The sequence below is a fragment of the Corvus moneduloides genome, chromosome 20 (genome assembly GCF_009650955.1).
Source record: "Corvus moneduloides isolate bCorMon1 chromosome 20, bCorMon1.pri, whole genome shotgun sequence".
Taxonomy (NCBI): Eukaryota; Metazoa; Chordata; class Aves; order Passeriformes; family Corvidae; genus Corvus; species Corvus moneduloides.
Genome location: NC_045495.1, coordinates 6,819,172 through 6,837,128, shown reverse-complemented (window position 1 = coordinate 6,837,128; position 17,957 = coordinate 6,819,172). Strand labels below are relative to the sequence as shown.

At 46.5% G+C, this 17,957-nt stretch overlaps 1 protein-coding gene across 9 annotated transcripts in view; it reads left to right on the top strand.

Moving 5' to 3' along the window:
- COL26A1 (collagen type XXVI alpha 1 chain) overlaps positions 1-17,957 on the top strand; it is a 167,150-nt gene that overhangs the window by 118,185 nt on the left and 31,008 nt on the right. For all 9 annotated transcript variants that reach the window (XM_032130025.1, XM_032130019.1, XM_032130022.1 and 6 more), the window contains one exon: positions 8,491-8,552. In XM_032130025.1, coding sequence (XP_031985916.1) covers positions 8,491-8,552 — 62 coding nt within the window. The remainder of the gene's footprint in view (positions 1-8,490; positions 8,553-17,957) is intronic.

Here is a 17,957-nt window from a genome sequence, read left to right as displayed (position 1 = left end):
ATTGTGAGAGTCCCTGCAGACTTCACCATGAGCCTGATTCAAATGTTTCCTTTTGTCCTGTCTGCTTCCTTATTTCATGTTACACTGCACCATATTTTGACTGCATTTTCCCCCTGATTGCTTCTCCCAGCAGGGACAAGCAGTCTGGTTTGTAAGGGATGTGAAGCCATCTCAATGTGAGATGAAGTTTTGAGTGCAATGGAGTTTCCGTGTGTCCTTCACTGGGGTCAGGTCCCATGAAGTCTCTCTCCATGTCATAGATCAGGGATTGAGGGAGAAATGAGTCAAGTTCAACAATGGTGGTGTCAGGCATGAGATTTTGGCATAGTGAGGACTGGACCAGCTGTAGGAGGAGTGTTGTCCCCTGGAAAGGAGCCCCAGGCCCTGTGGACATCGTGCCCCCAGCTTCCTTGGCTGGAAAGCGTGTGGAATCCCTCTTTTAATCTGGGGACCTTTGATCTAGTTTAGATTAGCCCTGTCTTGCTGTGAGAGGTTTGTAGGTACATATTGTTCATCCCACCTGTGTGTTTTTTGTTTTCTGTCTTTTTATTTGCTTTGTCTGCTTTGCCGCCATGCCCTGCTACAGCTGTGAACCAGGGGAGGGTTGTTTGGTGCAATATCAAAATTACTGAGCAGCCCCAGTGCCACCAGCATCACTTGGAGCTCCAGGATCAGCAGCTCCAGTCAGCAAGGCCTTAGCAAACTCATGCTGGACAGGTAAAATCTTTGGTTTTGGGGTGACTTCAGTCAGGCTGTGTTAGTGAAATGTCCTTGGTGCTTGTAACAATAAAGATGCTGCATTTCTAGCCAAACATGTTGCATCAAAACCCAGCCATTCCCTACTTAAGCTTCCTCTGGCAGATAGAGATGGTCTGAACACAGATCTCACAGCTGATGGTTGCCTGTGAGTAAATGATCCTGGTCTAATTCCACGTGCTGATGGAGCAGGATGGATCTCTTGTGGAAGAGCACAACTCCCCAGGCTGAGAGCAGTTACAGATGAAATTAGTGAGTGGGTGGCAGTGTGCATGTGTGAAATTTTAAATAAAACGTGAGTGATATGAGCTGTTTAAGAATAGACCTGGGTGAATAATCGAGGCTTTCTGGCTTCATTTGCAAAATCAAAAAATTGGAAAGAAAAATGATTCAGGAGAATCTGAAATGGAAAATTTTAAGGTTTTGACACAGTGTAATAACTAAAATATGGGTTTGGGTCAAGCAGAATTGTTTCTTGTGACCCAAACCAAACCATTTACTTTCACTTTAAACTACTTAATTTCTTCATTTATTTTTCATTTAAGTGAGATTTGAAATAAATGCTATTCAAAACTTAGGGCCGAAACATTTCACTCAGAAGGTATGAAAAATCATTTAAGAAAGAAACCTCTAGAGATAATATTGCAAAAATTTTAAAGATTACACCTGTTTTGTTTCTCACTTGAAACAATGTACGAAATTTTGTGTAGCTTCTTGAATAGTAGTTGTTACTCCAACAACTAGGAGTAACTTGCGGTTTGTGGTAAACTTTCTTTTCACTCAGTTTTGCTGAGGTTTTTCTTACAGACATTTCAAAATCACTGAATATCATGATAATGAAAAAACATTCCTTATTTGTTCATGAAAAAAAAAAAAAGCCTTTTCCTCTTTAAGAAGAAAAAGTAGAAAAGTAGACACAAAAATGAAGTATGAACGCTTTACAAGCAGAAAAGGATCAGATAGCCGTTCTCATAAGAAAGGAAATCTGAGCTGCTTTTTAGAAATAGCCAGTAAAGTTAAGGGTAAGGGTTGTTATAATAGAGATATGAGAGACATTACAAATGGGGGAATTTTGGCAGTGATTGGGGTCTCGTAGCAGAGATGGTGAATTATCTGGAATGAAGGTAAAAAGGCAAAAATATTCTGGAGGTGTTCTGTTTCATATTGATAGGCAACCTAATAACTCACAATTTCCAGGTGAAGATAAAACGTTCCAGCCTGCAAAGTCCTCATGTGAAAACTGTGGGAAAGAGCAAACCCACTTTGGGTCAAAGAGACCATCTTTAAGTTTCTCTGAGCTCCCAGTTCCTGATGTGTGAGGTGTTTTAATTGTGCTGATGACCAGGCTGAATGACATGTTGTGGGGCTGTACCAGTGCTGGTCTTGAACCTGGATCACAGAATGGTCTGAGTCGGAAGGGACCCTGAAGGATCATCGAGTCCAACTCTTGAGTGAACAGAAGGGCGTGTGGTGTGTAAATACAGGTGTAAGGTGAGGCTGTGGCCAGGTTGGAGCATACAGTGTTTGCAGGTCAGCCAGAGCGCACATTCTGTGCAGCTGGACATGTGAAATGTTGGGAAGAGGAGGCACTGAATGCACAGTTCCTCTCCAGGTTGGGTGACTTGGCCTTTGTGTCCCAGCACCAGGCCCCTGACAGCCCCTGGCCAGCTGGGGACCTTCCCTTGCCACTGTCTTTGCCAAAAGGGGAAGAGGAGGGGCAGCCACTGCTCTCTCCTCTGTGGTGATCAGTGACAGGATCTGAGGGAATGGCCTGGAGCTGTGTCAGGGATATCAGGGAAAGTTTCTTCCCCCAGAGGGTGCTGGGCACTGCCCAGGCTCCCCAGGGAATGGTCCCGGCCCCGAGGCTGCCAGAGCTCCAGGAGCGCTGGGACAGCGCTGCCAGGGATGCCCAGGGTGGGGTTGTTGGGGTGTCTGTGCAGGGCCAGGGGTTGGACGTGGATGATTTTGAGTCCCTTCCAGCTCAGGATATTCTGTGATTCTGTGGTTTACAATGCACACAGCAAGTAAATATCAGGCCAGTAAACAGAGCAGTGGAGTCTTAATGATCCTATGCTAAACAAAACTCAGAGAGCTTCCCCTTGCAGAAGCAGCTCCTGCTCCAGCTTTACTGGGCCTGGAGCTGTGGCCAGGGTCAGAGCCCTTCCCTCCCACAGCTCTCCAGACCTTTGATTCCTGAGCCTTTGCTCCTCAGACCGGAGGCTGCCGGGTGACAGAGGCGTTCATCCCCTCCCTGCCCGCTGTCAGCCCTCAGCCTTTCATGTGCTCAGAGCCCGGTGCAGAGCTGCACACACGGCCCGTTCTAAACAAGCACAATTAATAAAGCCTATCTAGCCAACATCTGACTCTCATTAGAGGAAATGTGTTGAAAAAACAGATCCCAGGTTGGCTGTGATTTATGGCTTGGGCCTGCTGTCCTTCACAAGCACTGGCGAAAGCTTTTGCAAAGGGCCAGAACATAAACTACTTAAGGAAACTCAGTAACCATGTAAAAAGGCTGGAAGGGTCAAATCAGACAAATTAAAGAGAGGTGGAGATGCAAACCTGAGCTAGCTGTCCCCCACTGAGGGCCACCTAGGTAGGCACAGGAGATCTGTGTTCATATTTCTGCTGTGGAATTTGACTTGAAATTCCTTCTGTGCCAGTGTCAGAAAGTGTCACTGCTCTTTTTCTGGCTAAAGTGTGTGTGTGTGTGGCAGTATGGGGATGGAGGGGTCAGTGGCCTCGTGGTTTCTCTCAAGAGTGTCAAATAAAACATCTCTGGTGCATGAGATCCTGGGTGCTCACTGAGTTAATGGTGCTTCCTATTTCCCTTTTGGGAATTTTGAGCTTCATCCTTTTCTCTTTGCAAAGAAACATGGTTGACTGAGTGAATTTAGCTGACTTCTTCCAGATTTTCTCAGAGACTACTCTGAACTTGTCCTGGAGGAAAGTGTCTGCTGAGAAAAGCCGGTTTCCTGCTTACTTTGACAGACAAAATGTTCTTCCAACTGAACCTTGTCGAGCTGTGTGTCACTGATTTGTCAGGGCAGTGCAGCTCGAGCTGTGTCTGTGGTGGTGCAGGAGCTGCTCTGAGCAGTGCTGGTGGTGCAGTTGCTGCACTACCAGAGCTGCTGTGTTGAGCTTCATGGAGCTGCTGTTGCCTTCCCAGTGCTCCAGCATGGGCTGTTGGCAGCTCTGGTTTGCTCCCCTGCCCTGGGGATAACCCTGCTTCTCTTCATGCATGGCCATACAATGGAAGTGGTGGAATAGATGAGATGGAGAGGGAAGAGCTGCCAGGCAAGTTGTGTCACAAAAGTCAAGTATTTCAGTTGTTTCTCTGCATATATGTTACATTTGGTCCTTTTTCATCCTTTAACCTTGGATCCTTTACAGGTCCTTTACATTAAGCTAACAATGGATGAAAGGAAAGTGAACCTGGGAGGAGGGAAATGTGTTGTTTGGAGTCTGAGCAGGTTGAAGCATGAGCTGCAGATGTGATTCTCGTGTCCTCAAGCCTGCCTGCATGCTATGCCCCATTGCATTGCAAGGTTGAAGTTTCTTGTAATAGCAAAATATGGTCTTGAAAAAAAACTGGCTGCAAAGGCTTTATTTGTTTAAACAAAGGCTTTGTAATTCCAGAATTCTCTCCCCTTTCATATGCTATAAACCACCTCCTCCACCTCCCCTCTGAAACACAAATTTTGGAGCAATCCATCAAGAAAAAGAGACAGAGCCTTGATCCCTTGACTTCAGTTGAGCTGTGCAATTTATATCTACTGAGCATCTGGCTGTAGGGAAACCAAAAGCTCTTTTAATATTCTGCAGAGACTCTGGGTATACAAATGAGCATGGGCTGTCAGAGCTAAGAAATGGGGCAGAGGCGCCAAGAGGTTTCCTTGCCATTTCACACAAAACTGACCTGCGGCCCCATGGTGAAATTTGGATTGGTTCTTCTTTTACTGCCCTCAGTGCCACTGTGATAGCTGTGCTGAAATCATTAGAGCCCTGTTGGTATCAGGCTGTTATCACACCTTTCTTGTCATGATTTGAGTGAGGAGTTTGAAGACTTGTGGGACTTTCAGGCTTGGGAAGCTGAAGTGTGCAACTATTTAATAACGAAATGATGCAAAGCAGGAGGGCCAGGTTAACAATGCAGGAGTGCCAGGTTAACAAGGTACCTGAAGTCATCATTCCCTGCTTTAGGTCACTCACAGGGGTGTATCCAGACTGGAAGCTCAGGCACAGATCTGATGCTTGTTGGCAAAGCTGCAGCACTGGGGGCTCAGTCTTTAATCAAAGATGGGTTGAATGCAGCAACCTTTGTGTCAGGGTTGAGGGGCTCACAGCTGCTACAGGGTACCTGGCTTGTTATTTCCAGCATGTGAAGTCTTCCACATCTCCTCTGCATTAGAATTTTCCATCCCTCCAGTTACATTCCAGTTGAGAGGAGGAATGGGAAGGGAGAGATGTGCTGGGACAGTAACAGTGAGGCATCATGGAGACAGACTGGGTGTCACTGCATATGCTGGTACTGTCTCATTCTCATTATCTCAATTATTTATCCTCCCTGCTGGAATATTTCTAAAACAAATCCTACCATGTGTTTTGAGGTTGGGATAGAGTGAAATCACAACTCCTTTCTCAGAGTTTAGCTGGAAAAATACAAACCTGCCAACTAGGAATAGAAGGGAAATAAACTGTGGTCCTGTGTAGCAACAAGTGATGGATTTCTGCAGATATGGAAAGCGTCTGCTCTGCAGTCCCAGGTCAGAGAGTGTGTGCATTTGCCCCAGTGTTATACTTGTTCCATGAGAAATAATGATGTGAGATTCTCAAGCTCTTTTTAATAACACAGATTGCTTTCACCCTGATCAGAAAATTCAGCTGCACAGTCCCAGGCCTTGGAAGCACGAGCCATCGAGATTAGACACTAAATACTTCAGTGCATCATAGTTGGGGAAGATACTTATTAGCTTGATTTGTCACCACCATTCTCAGGCTTTCTGCAAGGACAGATGTGGACCCCAGACCTTGAACAGTTCCTGGTGTGCAGTGAGGGAGCTTTGAATGGAGTGTCTGACTCTGCAGCCCTGAGCACTCATCTCTGCCTTTGAAAGCCTTGTCTGCCTGTTGGTCAGATAAATAAATGTCACACGGATTCATTGGCAGGACTCTTGCCTTAGTAAGATTTTCTGCATCAGGATATCCACTTTAAATGTCTTTTGGGCCCAGTCTAAGTACCTTGGGTGTGGATCTGGGTTTCCAGGCATTTCACAACAGAAGGGCTCAGAGATCAAATCCAGCTTGAACTTAAGTAGTTCTGCTTCTGACCCAGGCTGTGTTTTCTGCGCGTTTCAACATCACTGACATGAAAATCATATTAGTACAAATCTCACATGCAGTGACACTGCTGGTTTCTCTCCTCTTGTGTCACTTTGTCCATTTAAATCAAACCTTTTCTGTTGCAAATGCACCTGAGAAGGCTCTTTGAGACACTCTTCAAGAGCAGAGAGAGCTGCTGGAATAGTGCTGTCCCTCTTTTTATGAGCTGAGCTGTCCAGAGGGACCTTAAATGGTCAGTCCATGTCAGATGAACAGAGATGGTTTTCAGACAGTTCAAGTCAGTCTGTCTAAACCTGTGGGAGTTACTAATATGTGCAAGCCAGCAGAAGGGAGAGTAGGACTCTGTATTTTATTTGCTCTGTAACACATCTGATACGTCTTTTGGCTCCTGGGAGCACTGGATTTATTCAGTCTTATCTTTCTGTGGGGATGAGCAAGATCAAAAGCCTGAAGCCAGTTACACACGGAAACCAATTCCCTGTTTTACACACCACAAGCAGATCCAGACCAAACAAGCCTCAGCCATTTCCTTCCCCGTGGCACAGTGCACTTATGGCACTTGCATGTTCATGGGTCAATTCAAGCCAAAAAATATTGCCCAAGATCTATTGCAGAGAATAAAAATAAACAAATGTTATTTTCTGTTGGGTAAAAGAAAGTCCATGTCAGTACTGACCTGTGAGGAAATCCCTCCATCTGAGTGTTCCTGAATCATCAGATGCTTTGTCTGCAAAATGTTGTGTATTACAAGGTGGAAGATCTATGTCTGGCTCCTTTGGGAAGCTGCACAGCTCCTCATAGAGGGCCAATGTGAGAATTCCTTCGGAAAGTGGATGCAGTAGGTTGCTGTTAGCACTCAAACAATCCTTTTAGCCAGTAAATCACGAGGGTGGAACAGCCCAGCTTCCTGTTCTTCCAGGACATGCACTCAAATCTTTATGTGGCTGAGAGCCATCAGGGCATGCTGTGTGCTCCAGAGAGCCAGCAAGTTGCCTGGGGCTGGAGACTGGAGAGGTCCCTTGGGTTCCTTGTGCAACAGGGGACAAAGCTTGTTAGGGGGCACAGCTGAGCCCAGGTGTTGGGGTGTTGTTTACTCAGGCCGAAATCCATGTTCACCCATCCCTCTCCATAGGGAGGCTTTGGGTTTCCTCAGCATCCCCTGCATCGTTGCAGCCTCAGCCTCAGCTGCACCTGAATGGTCTGTTAGGGGCTCGAGAACTACAGGTCAACATTCCCAGCCCTGTGGAAACACCAGAATTAAATACTTCTATGGCCAGTCAAAGAAAACTGGCTCTGGCCCTTAAGGAGCATGAAACACACGCACAGATGTATTTCTCCTCTATGGGCCACGAGATGTGATTCATCACCTGAATATGGATGGTTTATCCTCTGAAATGCTTCATGCTGCAAATCATTTTCCCTTTTTGAGAGCTGCTGGTTTCAGAAGTCATGAGAGGTGAGTGGTCCAATCTGGAAAGCTTCTCCGAGAGCTGGGAATGGGCAGTTCCACTCTGCTGCAAAGCACTGGGAAAGTGCCCTGTTGATTAAATCTCTGTTCAGGGCTTTATCCTCCTTCACTCACTTTGAAATTGCTGAGCTGAAACCAGAGGCAAAGCAGCAGGCCTTCTGTTTAGATAAGGAATGTCATTTGGATGGAGCAATCACTTTAACCTGCACTCAGAGCTCATTCTGGCGATGTTTGTTCTCGCTGAGGCTCCCTGTCAGGACTCCTTTGGTGGTTGCTCACTGTCTGCTGCTCCTCTGCAGCACAGTGAGATGGAAACCACTTCATGCTGCAGCTCTGGGCTGCATCAGCCCTTGGATCTGCCTTGGATTTCCTGGCTGTCACTGAGATGGGTGCTTTGTCTCATTTGTCTGGGAGGGGTAACGGGGCCTGGGAGCCCAGGGATGGAGCAGGACACCACAGAGATGGGCATGTTGTGTATTCATTGCTTTTCTTGGTATTTTAGCAGGAAAATAGTAGAGGAGAGAGTGTTAAATGGAGTGGTGGTTGTGCAGCCTGGTGTCCTGTGAGGTGGGAGCATGTGCCACACCAGCTTGCACCAGTGGCAGGACAAGTGTCTCTGCCTATGACAGCAGCTCGTGCTTGTTGGCACCATGAAAAGTCTTAAAACCGATTTTTATTTCATCTGCCTTCTACATATTGGGAGCTTAATTTCACACTCTGCCCCTCTAAGCATCCCCAAAGAAGGTTCAGGTAACGTGGCTGTGGCTGGTGACCTGTGCAGTGGATTTGAATATTTATTTTCCCCCATAACTGATCTCGACTCACTTTTCCATGTGCTTTGGATCAAAGGGACCAGGCTGAAGCCGTGGATGAACATGCACAGTTCCTGGCAGTTTGACATCACCATGTTTTGTTCTCTCTAGAATGCATGAACTGCACGAGGCTTGCGGATATGACCGAGAGGCTGAACACGCTGGAGGCCAAGGTAAGGACCTGCCTTTATTCTCCTGTTTGACAAAAATTTCCAAGGGTTTCTGGTGACAAACATGTTGAGTTGGCAGGCCTGGAGAGATCAGGTGCCTGTTCCTCTCTCCATGGCAGTGGCTCTGCCCCAGAAAATGAGACACTTCTTGCCTCTAGCCCTGCTCCTTCCCTTCTCCTTCCCATGTGGCTGCATCCCTGCCTCAGCCCAGCTCCTCCAAAATAATGCCCAGACCTCAGAAATAACATGCCACGTGTTGCCATCATGCTTATTTGTCACTGTTTGCCTGTCACACCTGCCCCCCTCCCTCTGCCCTGCTGTGTTTCTTGAAGTGCAATCCAGCCCTGCTTTTTTATCCCTTTTCTGAAGGGTGGGAGGCTCTCATGCATACTTTAGCGGAGACAAATATTAGGGGGAGACCTTCACATTGTGGAAGGTTTTTTTTCCTACAAATCGTTTTAATTTCTACCTACTGGGATTCAGATAAATTGTTCCAGTCTAGCAACAAAGCAGCTGAGTCAGCATTCCCCTTTGATCTGTGGTCCTCCTGTGACAGCCCTCTCCTGGCTGTTACTTATCATACTTTGGTCCCTTTAAGGCATTTACTGCTGTTATTATTCATTAACTGATGCTTATCAATGACATAAAAGAATTTAGGGAGAAACCTTTGTGGAGGGAGGTGATGGTTGTGTGGTGTTTTTGAGGCCAGTACATGATATTATGGTAATTTGGGAATTGTTTGTGCTGAAATGAAGTCTGGAGCCTCCTCAAAGCCTTCCCGGTTATATTTCACTACAGGAAAATGAAGGGGTGGGGGGAATTAAATTCTGGGGAACAGAATTGTTCGAGTGGAAAAAACTGGTGTGGTGCAAAGGACAAAAGGGAGCTGGATTGTTTGTCTGAGCAGCAGGAGCTGGCCGGTGGGTGTCCTCTGGCAGGGCAGGAGAGAGGGGCTGGTGAGTGAGCCCTGTGTGTGCAGTCCTGAATCCAAGTGAGACACGGGGCTGGCCTCAGAGAGACGTGAATCAGCCCTTCCCTCTCTGGCTGTGGCCAGCTGTACCTTTCTTCGCTTTCCAGGATTTTCTCTGTCTGGCTCACTGGAATAGGACAACCAGAGACTGTCCTGACATCACTCCACACTCTGCTGGCTTGTGCTGCTTGGCTCTTGTGTGGGTAACATGTAAAGGCTGGTGGCAACCTCAGCTGGGGCCTGGCAGGACTTTGGGGAGGGGGAAGGAGGTTCTACCTGCCCAAATCCCCTTGGGAAGTCAGGCAGAGTGTGTCGTGTCTGATTTAGTGCTGCAGTTGGGCAGTGTGTGTCGTTGCTGTGATGGTTTTCCTTCTGACTTCCCTCTGCTCCCACACAGATCCAAGCTGGGAGCAAGGCTCATCAAAGGGGTTTGCTTTTACAGAGGAAAATGAGTTATTGCCTTCATTTTTGAAGTACTAAAGCCCATGTCTCTGCAAGGAGACCTTCTGCAGCATGGCCCAGCAAGGTCCTTATTAATCTTTTGGCTTCCACTTTGTTTGAAAAGCTGTGGATGCTTTGCAAAAATGGACTGTAGCAATGAAACAGAGAGTGAAGCAACAGTACACGACTGCTGGTGCTGTACGCAAGAGAAATATGCTGATTCCCCTTTTTTTCAAGGTTAATTTAAGTTCAGTTTGATCTATGTAGCAATCTAATGAACTCAGTTGTTACTATTCAACAATTGCTAGCATCCTTTAGAAGGTGCTTATGTTTGTTTGGTGTTGTCTGCATTCCTGCTCTGGGTTTTGGAGAAAGATCCCTGTTTTGCTGGATGATCTGGATGTGAAGTCGTCGCTCAGCTCTCCAAACTGTCTTCTTGTAATGTCTCATTTCTCCACAACAACCTGAAGCTGTTTTGAGGAAGGGATGGGATGGGATGGGATGGGATGGGATGGGCACACACATCTCTGCCAGTGCCACAGGCTGTTTCCCCCTGGAATTTTGCAGGTTTGCTCTGCAAAGGCAGATATGGAATTTCATCCTCCCCATAAGCAGAGCTGGATTTTCCTGCCACAGTCCTGCTCCCTCTGGAGAGAGATGAAGTTGAGGTGCTTTGCTGCTTTTGCTCTTTTGAATTTCAGCCCAGAATGACCAAGCTGAACTCTGGGGATAGCAATGGGCAAGACCAGCCTATGGTTTCCTCTTTCCCCACCCTCTTCAGCTTTTACAGCAGCCTCCCTAAAAATGGGGATATAACCAGCAATGGTCTCATCTTTCTTATTACAAGGGTGAGCTGGTTCATCCAAATTGTAAGATCAGTGCCCAAATGAGGTAATAAAAGCAACCCTCTGATTTTGGTAATATGAGAGTTGGATCAGAAGGTGAGAAGCGAGAATAAACACAGAGCAAATGGAATGAAAAATGACTCATTAGGGACCAGAGCTTTTATTGCCCCTGGGGGGGAGGAGAGAGGCTGAGCCATGGCTCAACTGCAGCAGAACCAACTCTTGACGTGCCTCACACCTTCCTCAGGGCTGCTCTAGGTTGTCCTTGTGCCTATAGGAGGTGTTTCTGCAGGGAGGAAGGTGAAAGAAGATGGAATCAGGTTCTGTCCTGATTCCAGCCTCATTCAGGTTCCACCTCCTGTTTCCAGCTACCACACTATCTCCCCAGGATGGAGTTTCCTTTTCCCATGTGCTCGATACCAGACCCACTGAGTGCCAGAGATCTGAAAGCTTGATTGATAGTGCTGAGCTTGAAATCTACAGAGCACAGGATCTATGTCAGGGAGGATGGTGACCATCTTGGGGTCCAGAACAATAAATTGTGGGGACTGGAAGAAAACTACCCCCTCCCCAAGCTCCAACATGTCAACCCTTATTTCTCTCCTATGACATCTTAGTTTACATCCCCACAACACCCCCTGACCCCACGGGAGCCTCGTTGGTGGGACAGCAGAACAAACGCTGCTTTTATTTCATAGCAAAGGTTTCACTTAAGCCAGCACAGCCTCCTAGTGGGAGGTGTGTTCAGCCCTTCCTGAATTTCCTGAGCCTGGTGCTGCCCTCCTGTGTCACAGGACTGAGCCCAGACAAACCTCCGGAGTGGCACGAAGGGCTGGCAGGGATGCAGGGCTGGCAGGGCAGGCAGGACAGGCAGGGCTGCAGGCAGCTGCACACAAATTTCTACTCACTTTGTTCACCCAGTTTCTCTGAGTAAGCCCCACCACAGAGCTGTGGGCAGCATAATATTAATCCCAGGTTTGGGTTGGAGCTGGAGTGCAGCGCCTGATCTGAGCTGATATAACCCAGCCTTATCTCCTGACACCGCTCTTGCGAAGCTCGTGGCATTTCACTTCCAGCTTTAATGCCTGGAGATAGCATTACATATCCAGTGTCTGATTGATTCATTGTGTGATTGATAAATGACATGCATAGTTTTTGCATGAAAACAGTGCCTGTAATGTGATTCCCCACACAGAAGATTCTGAAAGGTTTTAAAGAAAATCTTTGTACCGTGCACAGAATTTGATCAATTCATTGCTATTTTTCTGAAATCAGCCCATTTATTTAGGACAGATTAGCAACAGCACCTTCACCACCCACGTCTTTGGATGGTAAAGCATCATTACTTGGAGTTTTAATGTGATCATTGTATGAAATGTTTCTGTATCTCCCTCTTCTCCCAGGCAGTTGCATGAAATACTGGCAGCTGTCTGGGATGTTTTATAGGGTTTGTCTTTCCTTTCTCTGATAGACAATAAAACAATTCCTTGCTGTAGGGGAGAAATATTTGGAAGATAGCAAATGTTTCACGGTGCTGTGACATGGCTGAGAGATTGGCAGGGGAACCAGAATTGCTTGGCTGTGAGGCTGCTGCTGGTTCTGCAGGGTGGAAGTGAGCAGTTGCTTGATGCTTCAAGGACTTCCATGGATTTTCCATGTTCTGTGTGTGATAGCCACGAGCAGTTATTTCCTTTCCTTTCTGAACAGGAAGGTGTCTTCCTTATTAATCCCTAAGGTTTCCTAATGGCTCTGTGCAGGATGTGTTTCTCCAGCTCCAGCAGTGCATTGAATTTAAGGAGGATTTGGGCTGTTTCACAGGTAGCTGTATAATAAGTGGCTGGTTTCTGGTAGCAGTAACAACCTGGAATCAATCCCTGTGAAATTTCCAATTTAACGCTGAGTTTCTGTAGGTCAGTTAATGACTCAAATATTTCTAAGAACAAAATGCAACTTCCTAACTGATTCTTACAAGAAGGAACCATGAATCAAAACTGGGTGGCCAAACTGAATCTTGTGTTACTTTGCATCTATCTCTTGGGGGTTTTTTGCTGATCTGCAATAATCCTGATGATGAGGCAGTTTGGGTACTGACCCTTCTCTCATTTGGGCATCCTGCTGTCTTTCAGAATGACAGAAAAAATCCTTTCCTTCTCAAGGCTAGTAATTTTTGGACCTTATTTCTTATCACTGTTGGATTGAAGGAGCAGTCTGTCCCCTAAGACTGCTCCTTGTGTTTGGCCAATGCTGTAAATCGTTTGCCAGAACAACAAAAAGGCTGCAAAGGCCTCCTTGTCCACTGTTCCCTCCCACAGAGTTTTTTAGTTACAAGTTTGGCATTTTTAGTCAAATGGATTTAATATTTTCATAAAATAACTTTGCAAAATTCTCTTTTCCTGACATGCTGCTTAAGTTTGCCAAGCAAATCCTACGTCTGCATTAGGAGATACTTTTTGGTGTGTTTAATAGCTGGGAACATCGTTTACAAGCTTTAATTTTTTCAGAGAAATACATTTGTGGACAAACAGTAGGTTTTGTCAAGGGAGGTGTGTGAGGAGCCCAAGGGATGTGCTCAGATCCTTTTGTAATTCTGAGTCCAAACATTCAAACTTCCACTTGATTCTAATCAGAAGTTCTAGTGCAGCTTCATAAGTAAAGCAGCACTGTAAGGTAAAAATTACTTTGGGTCCTTTTTCTTTCAATCTGTGCCAAGGTGAGCCAGGAAAGGCCCAGTCTCCTTATCTTTTCCCTCATGCTGCTCTCTCCTTGCAGACTTCAGAGCTCCATGGAGGAGAGGAATACATGAGGCATCTGAGCTTGTTTGAGATGAATCCCTGAGCTGAGGGCTCCTCAGCTGGGGGAAGCAGAGCTGATCCCAAAGCCATTGCTGGGCACAGGGGGCACTTGGTCAAGGCTGAGTTCACCTGAAGCTGGTCTGGTTTCACATCCCTGGCACTCCTACATCCCCAGGAGGTCTCAACAATACCTGGGGCAGAAGAATGATGTGATTTTGAGGGTGGAAGGTTATAGCTCCCATGTATTTTTATCAGGTGTTTTAAAGGAACTGATTTCTGAGCTCCTCTGTGTGCTTTGTGTACAGGGCATTGAAGGATTGCTGGATCCTTTCCACATCTGGCTCCTTGGGGTGCCAGCTGTGGCAGGCTGGGGGCCTCAGCAGCAGAGTAAATCCCACTGGGGAGGACATTCAGAGGAGCTCCCCGTGTGCCTCCTGGGACCACAGCCAATCCTTCCCTTGAGCTGTTCTCTCAAGCAAAGCCTCAAGGGTCTGACCTGAGGAGCTCCTGAACAGTGCCTGTGTTTCATCTGAACTGGGAGGGCAGCCTGTGCTTTTGCATCTTCTCTGCCCCAATTCCCCTCCAGAAGGTACCTGCTGAGGAAACTGTTGCATTTTCCATCCTTTTTTTGGAAATCTTGTAGCACTCTTTGTAGAAAGAACAAGAACTGTGCTACCTGATAGAAGCCTTTGGTCCATATTTTGCCCTTCCATGCATCATCTGATGACATAAACCTCACCTTTTGCTCTGCACTGGGTCACTACAATGACATCAGCTAGTGCTCCCCCCATAATCTATCAATGCAACAAAAACTCCTCCATGCATTAATTATCTTGTCCCTTTAGCCAAAGCCTCTAAGATGTTTTAAGGATGAAGTCACCCACGTTCTCTCTGGGCACCCAGCTCCTCAGATTTTGGTGGACACTTACTGGATGTCATTTGGCTTTTGAAACCAAGCACTTGTGTCAGTGCTGGAGCCTTGTGTTCACAGGTCCCACACTGCTGTGAGAGAGAGACCATTCCCCATCACATTTGGTAAAACTCCCTCTTTAGATCTGTCTTGATGAATGATTAAAAAACTCTTATATTGCCAAATGATTTGCTATGAAGAAAGATATGTCCAACAAGTTATGCAATTACCATTATTAATCAGCTTGTGTCTCTACAAGATCAAGGGAATCTTACTTTACACTGGAATTTTTAGCTGATGAGCTGGATTCATGCAGTTTCTTTTTCCTCCTCTTCAGAGAGGGATGGAAGGGAGTTGATTCCACCAATGCTTCAAGAGACCAAATATCCCCTGTTTATCAATTAATAATATCCATCTGGATTTTTATCCAAAGAAAAAGCATTCTGAGCCCTGTCATATCAACTTTTACATCTTTGGAAGCCTGGCTGTTCTTCCCTTGTTTCTAACACCTACCTAGTTACAGGACATCAGGAATGTGAGCAGAGGACAGATGATGGGAGGAGGCCGCCCTTGTGAAATCTTTTTTTGATGAGTGGGAACAACAAAAATAGGGTTCTGGAAAGCCACTACAAGCCAAAAAAAAGTCCTCTGACACTGAACATCTCAAGAAGATGAAAACCGTCCTCCCATTTCCATTGTCCCTGGCCTGAGCTTTTGATCTGACACAAGAAATGTGGTATTTGTCTGAAGTGGAGAAAGTTTATGCTGGCAAAAGGAGGAGGTGGGTTGAGTAAGCTGGGACTGAGCTCCAGGCACACAACGCTCGTGTCCCCGCGGAGGGCTGGGAGCGGAGCGGGATCCACAGCCAGGCTTCGAGCCCCGGCAGTGGAGCAGGAGCCAAACCCTGCCCTGGGAGCCTGGCGGGTCTGGGAGCCCTGGGGTGAGTCCTGCAGGCAGCAGCCTCTGGTGCTGGCCCTGGAGCCTGGGCCAGAGCAGGGTCATCCCCTGGTTCCTGAGCGTTCACACGGCTCCTGCGGCCGGCCCGGCTCCCGCACAGTGCTGGCAGCAGATGTGGCTCCGTTTCAGTCCTTTCCAGCCTCCTGACCCAGCTCAGCTGCATCTGAGCCCTGGGGTCTGGAGCCAGAGACAAACCCTCGTGCTGCTGGAACCTCTCTTGCTAGAGGCTCCAGTTCAGCACGGCCATTTAGGCTGATTTGAGTTTTTCCTTCCATTCATGCAGAAAGACAAAAGTTTGAGTGTTTTCCTGAGTTGAGGCCATCCTTCAACTCGGACTGCACAGTGCAAGGTGGGGAGGAAAGGGGGTTTTGTGTCCTGCAGGGATCTGCTGTCCTGGCACCACAAGCAGCAACCATTGTCCTCCTCTCTGCCTTCCCTGGTTGGCTGGCGAGTGACATCACCCACGGCGGCAGGGCATATTTCATTTATCTGGTGGCATGAGGATGTTTGCTGCCTCCACTTCTCATGGAGGCAGAACTTTTGTGTTGGAAATGGTAACAGCAACACTGGTGGCCACTGCTTGCAATGAAGATTCCCAGTGAAAACCACACATTCTTCCCTTGGTGTTATCCCTCTCTCTACCTCAACCTTATTGAGGTAGACTAGAATTGACTAGAAAACACCAAGATTTTAGTATTGAGATTTTAATACACTGCACATTTTGCTAATTTTCTTTCTGGCTGTGAGCCTCTGTGGTATCATTTTCCAGCAGTTTACTCAAAGGGCTCAAAACTTTCTTTTTTTTGTTTGATGAAAGTGGGAATTCTCCTTGAGTCCCCTGACTACAGCAATGGCAGCCTTAAGAAAAACAGAACGTGACAGAAAATGGATGAATGGCTCCAGTGCTATTGCAATAATGTGTAAAGAGCCCGTTTGTGCTCTGTGCTGTGTGAGCTGTGAGAGGACACTCCTTGTTGAAAGAGCCATGTGTAGTTTGAGATTTTTGAATGTGACTAAATCCCTTGTGCTTCTCCTTCTTTAGTTTGGCTCTGTGGATCTCACGGATGTGAGAGCTCTCTTCTTTCTGCTTTATTTCTTTTGGGCATTTCTTCAGTCCTAATCATAAAAACTAGAATTTCTCAGCAATTTCAAGTCTGGAGACTTCCTGACCTCTATCATTTCGTGCCCAGGGAAAATAAACTTGTTACTATGGTTTTGAGCCTTAATGACTGCAAAGTATATATAGTCAATTTATAACAGCGCATACTGGATTATCCTGTGCATGCCTTTACAGCTTTTACAGCATTTATCAGCAGAGTGCTCATTTAAAACATGTTGTTTTAATGAAAAGGATACCGTTGCCACTGTTTTGTGTTGATTATGTGGTAACACATTTTTATTATCACCCATAAAAATGATTTGGAGCTGTTCCACTCCAGATGCGACCTTCAGCAGAGCCGTGCTCGCGCCGCCCGCGAGGGCCACGGGCCCCTGTGGTTTGCAGGGCCCTGACCATGGCTGCAGTGATTTAATATCCCTGTTCCCACAGCTCTGCAAAACACTGTCCAAGACAGCCCCTGTGTGCCCCTTCCTTGCAGCTGGAGCATCCCACCCCTGCCCTGGCTGCAGCCCCTCTAATTTGCCGCCTTCAGGGTTAGTTCTGCCTCTCTGCCCAAGCACATTTTGGCAGCGTCCAGGTGTTTGCTAGGGAAGTAAAAGGATGATATAATAAATAATATAAAGTGATTCAGAAAAGGTCTTCAGCTCACACTCAAGTCCCATGGCAACGGGAGTTAAGCACAATTATGGTAAGGCACATGCTTAAGTGTTTGTTGAACTGATAACACATTTCCTGGAAAGTCTGACAAATAAATCATTGGGTAGGAGCACAGAGTGCAAAAGGCAGATGGAACTGATTCCTTCCTGCCTGGCATCAGGCAAACCTGGTGAAGAAAAGCATTGTGACCTTACTCCTTTTTGCTGTACTCAGAAAGCAGAACTGTGAATGTGTGAATAAAGATCCTTGCAATAAAGGAAGAATTTTGCTTGTTTGCAAGAGTGAGGTTCAGTTCCCTTGCACTTAACCCAGCTCCCAGTTTAATTAGTTTCTGATTCACCCCCATCAGGCCAGTACATTCTGCAGGAAGTTCATCATTTCTGGCGCTGCTGCAGTACTGGCTCTCACCAGGCCTTGCAATAAAGAAGTGATAAACCTTGTAATAATTGCAAGTTGAAAACAAACAAGCAGAGCCAAGTCACTCTCATTTATAATTGCAGTGTGACTTCATTATGTAAAGACAACACAGTGTGTAAAAGCTGAAACTTCTAGGGATTTAGTGGAAAGTTTGAGCCACGTTCCCTTTTATTTCCCTTATCCCTAAATCAGTATTGCTTAGGTGGTTTTCAAGCAGGAAAAGATGATGCTGTAACAAACCTCAGTGTTGCATGCCTAGGAAAATGTTCCCATGTAGCCATGTTAGAGACCAACCCCAG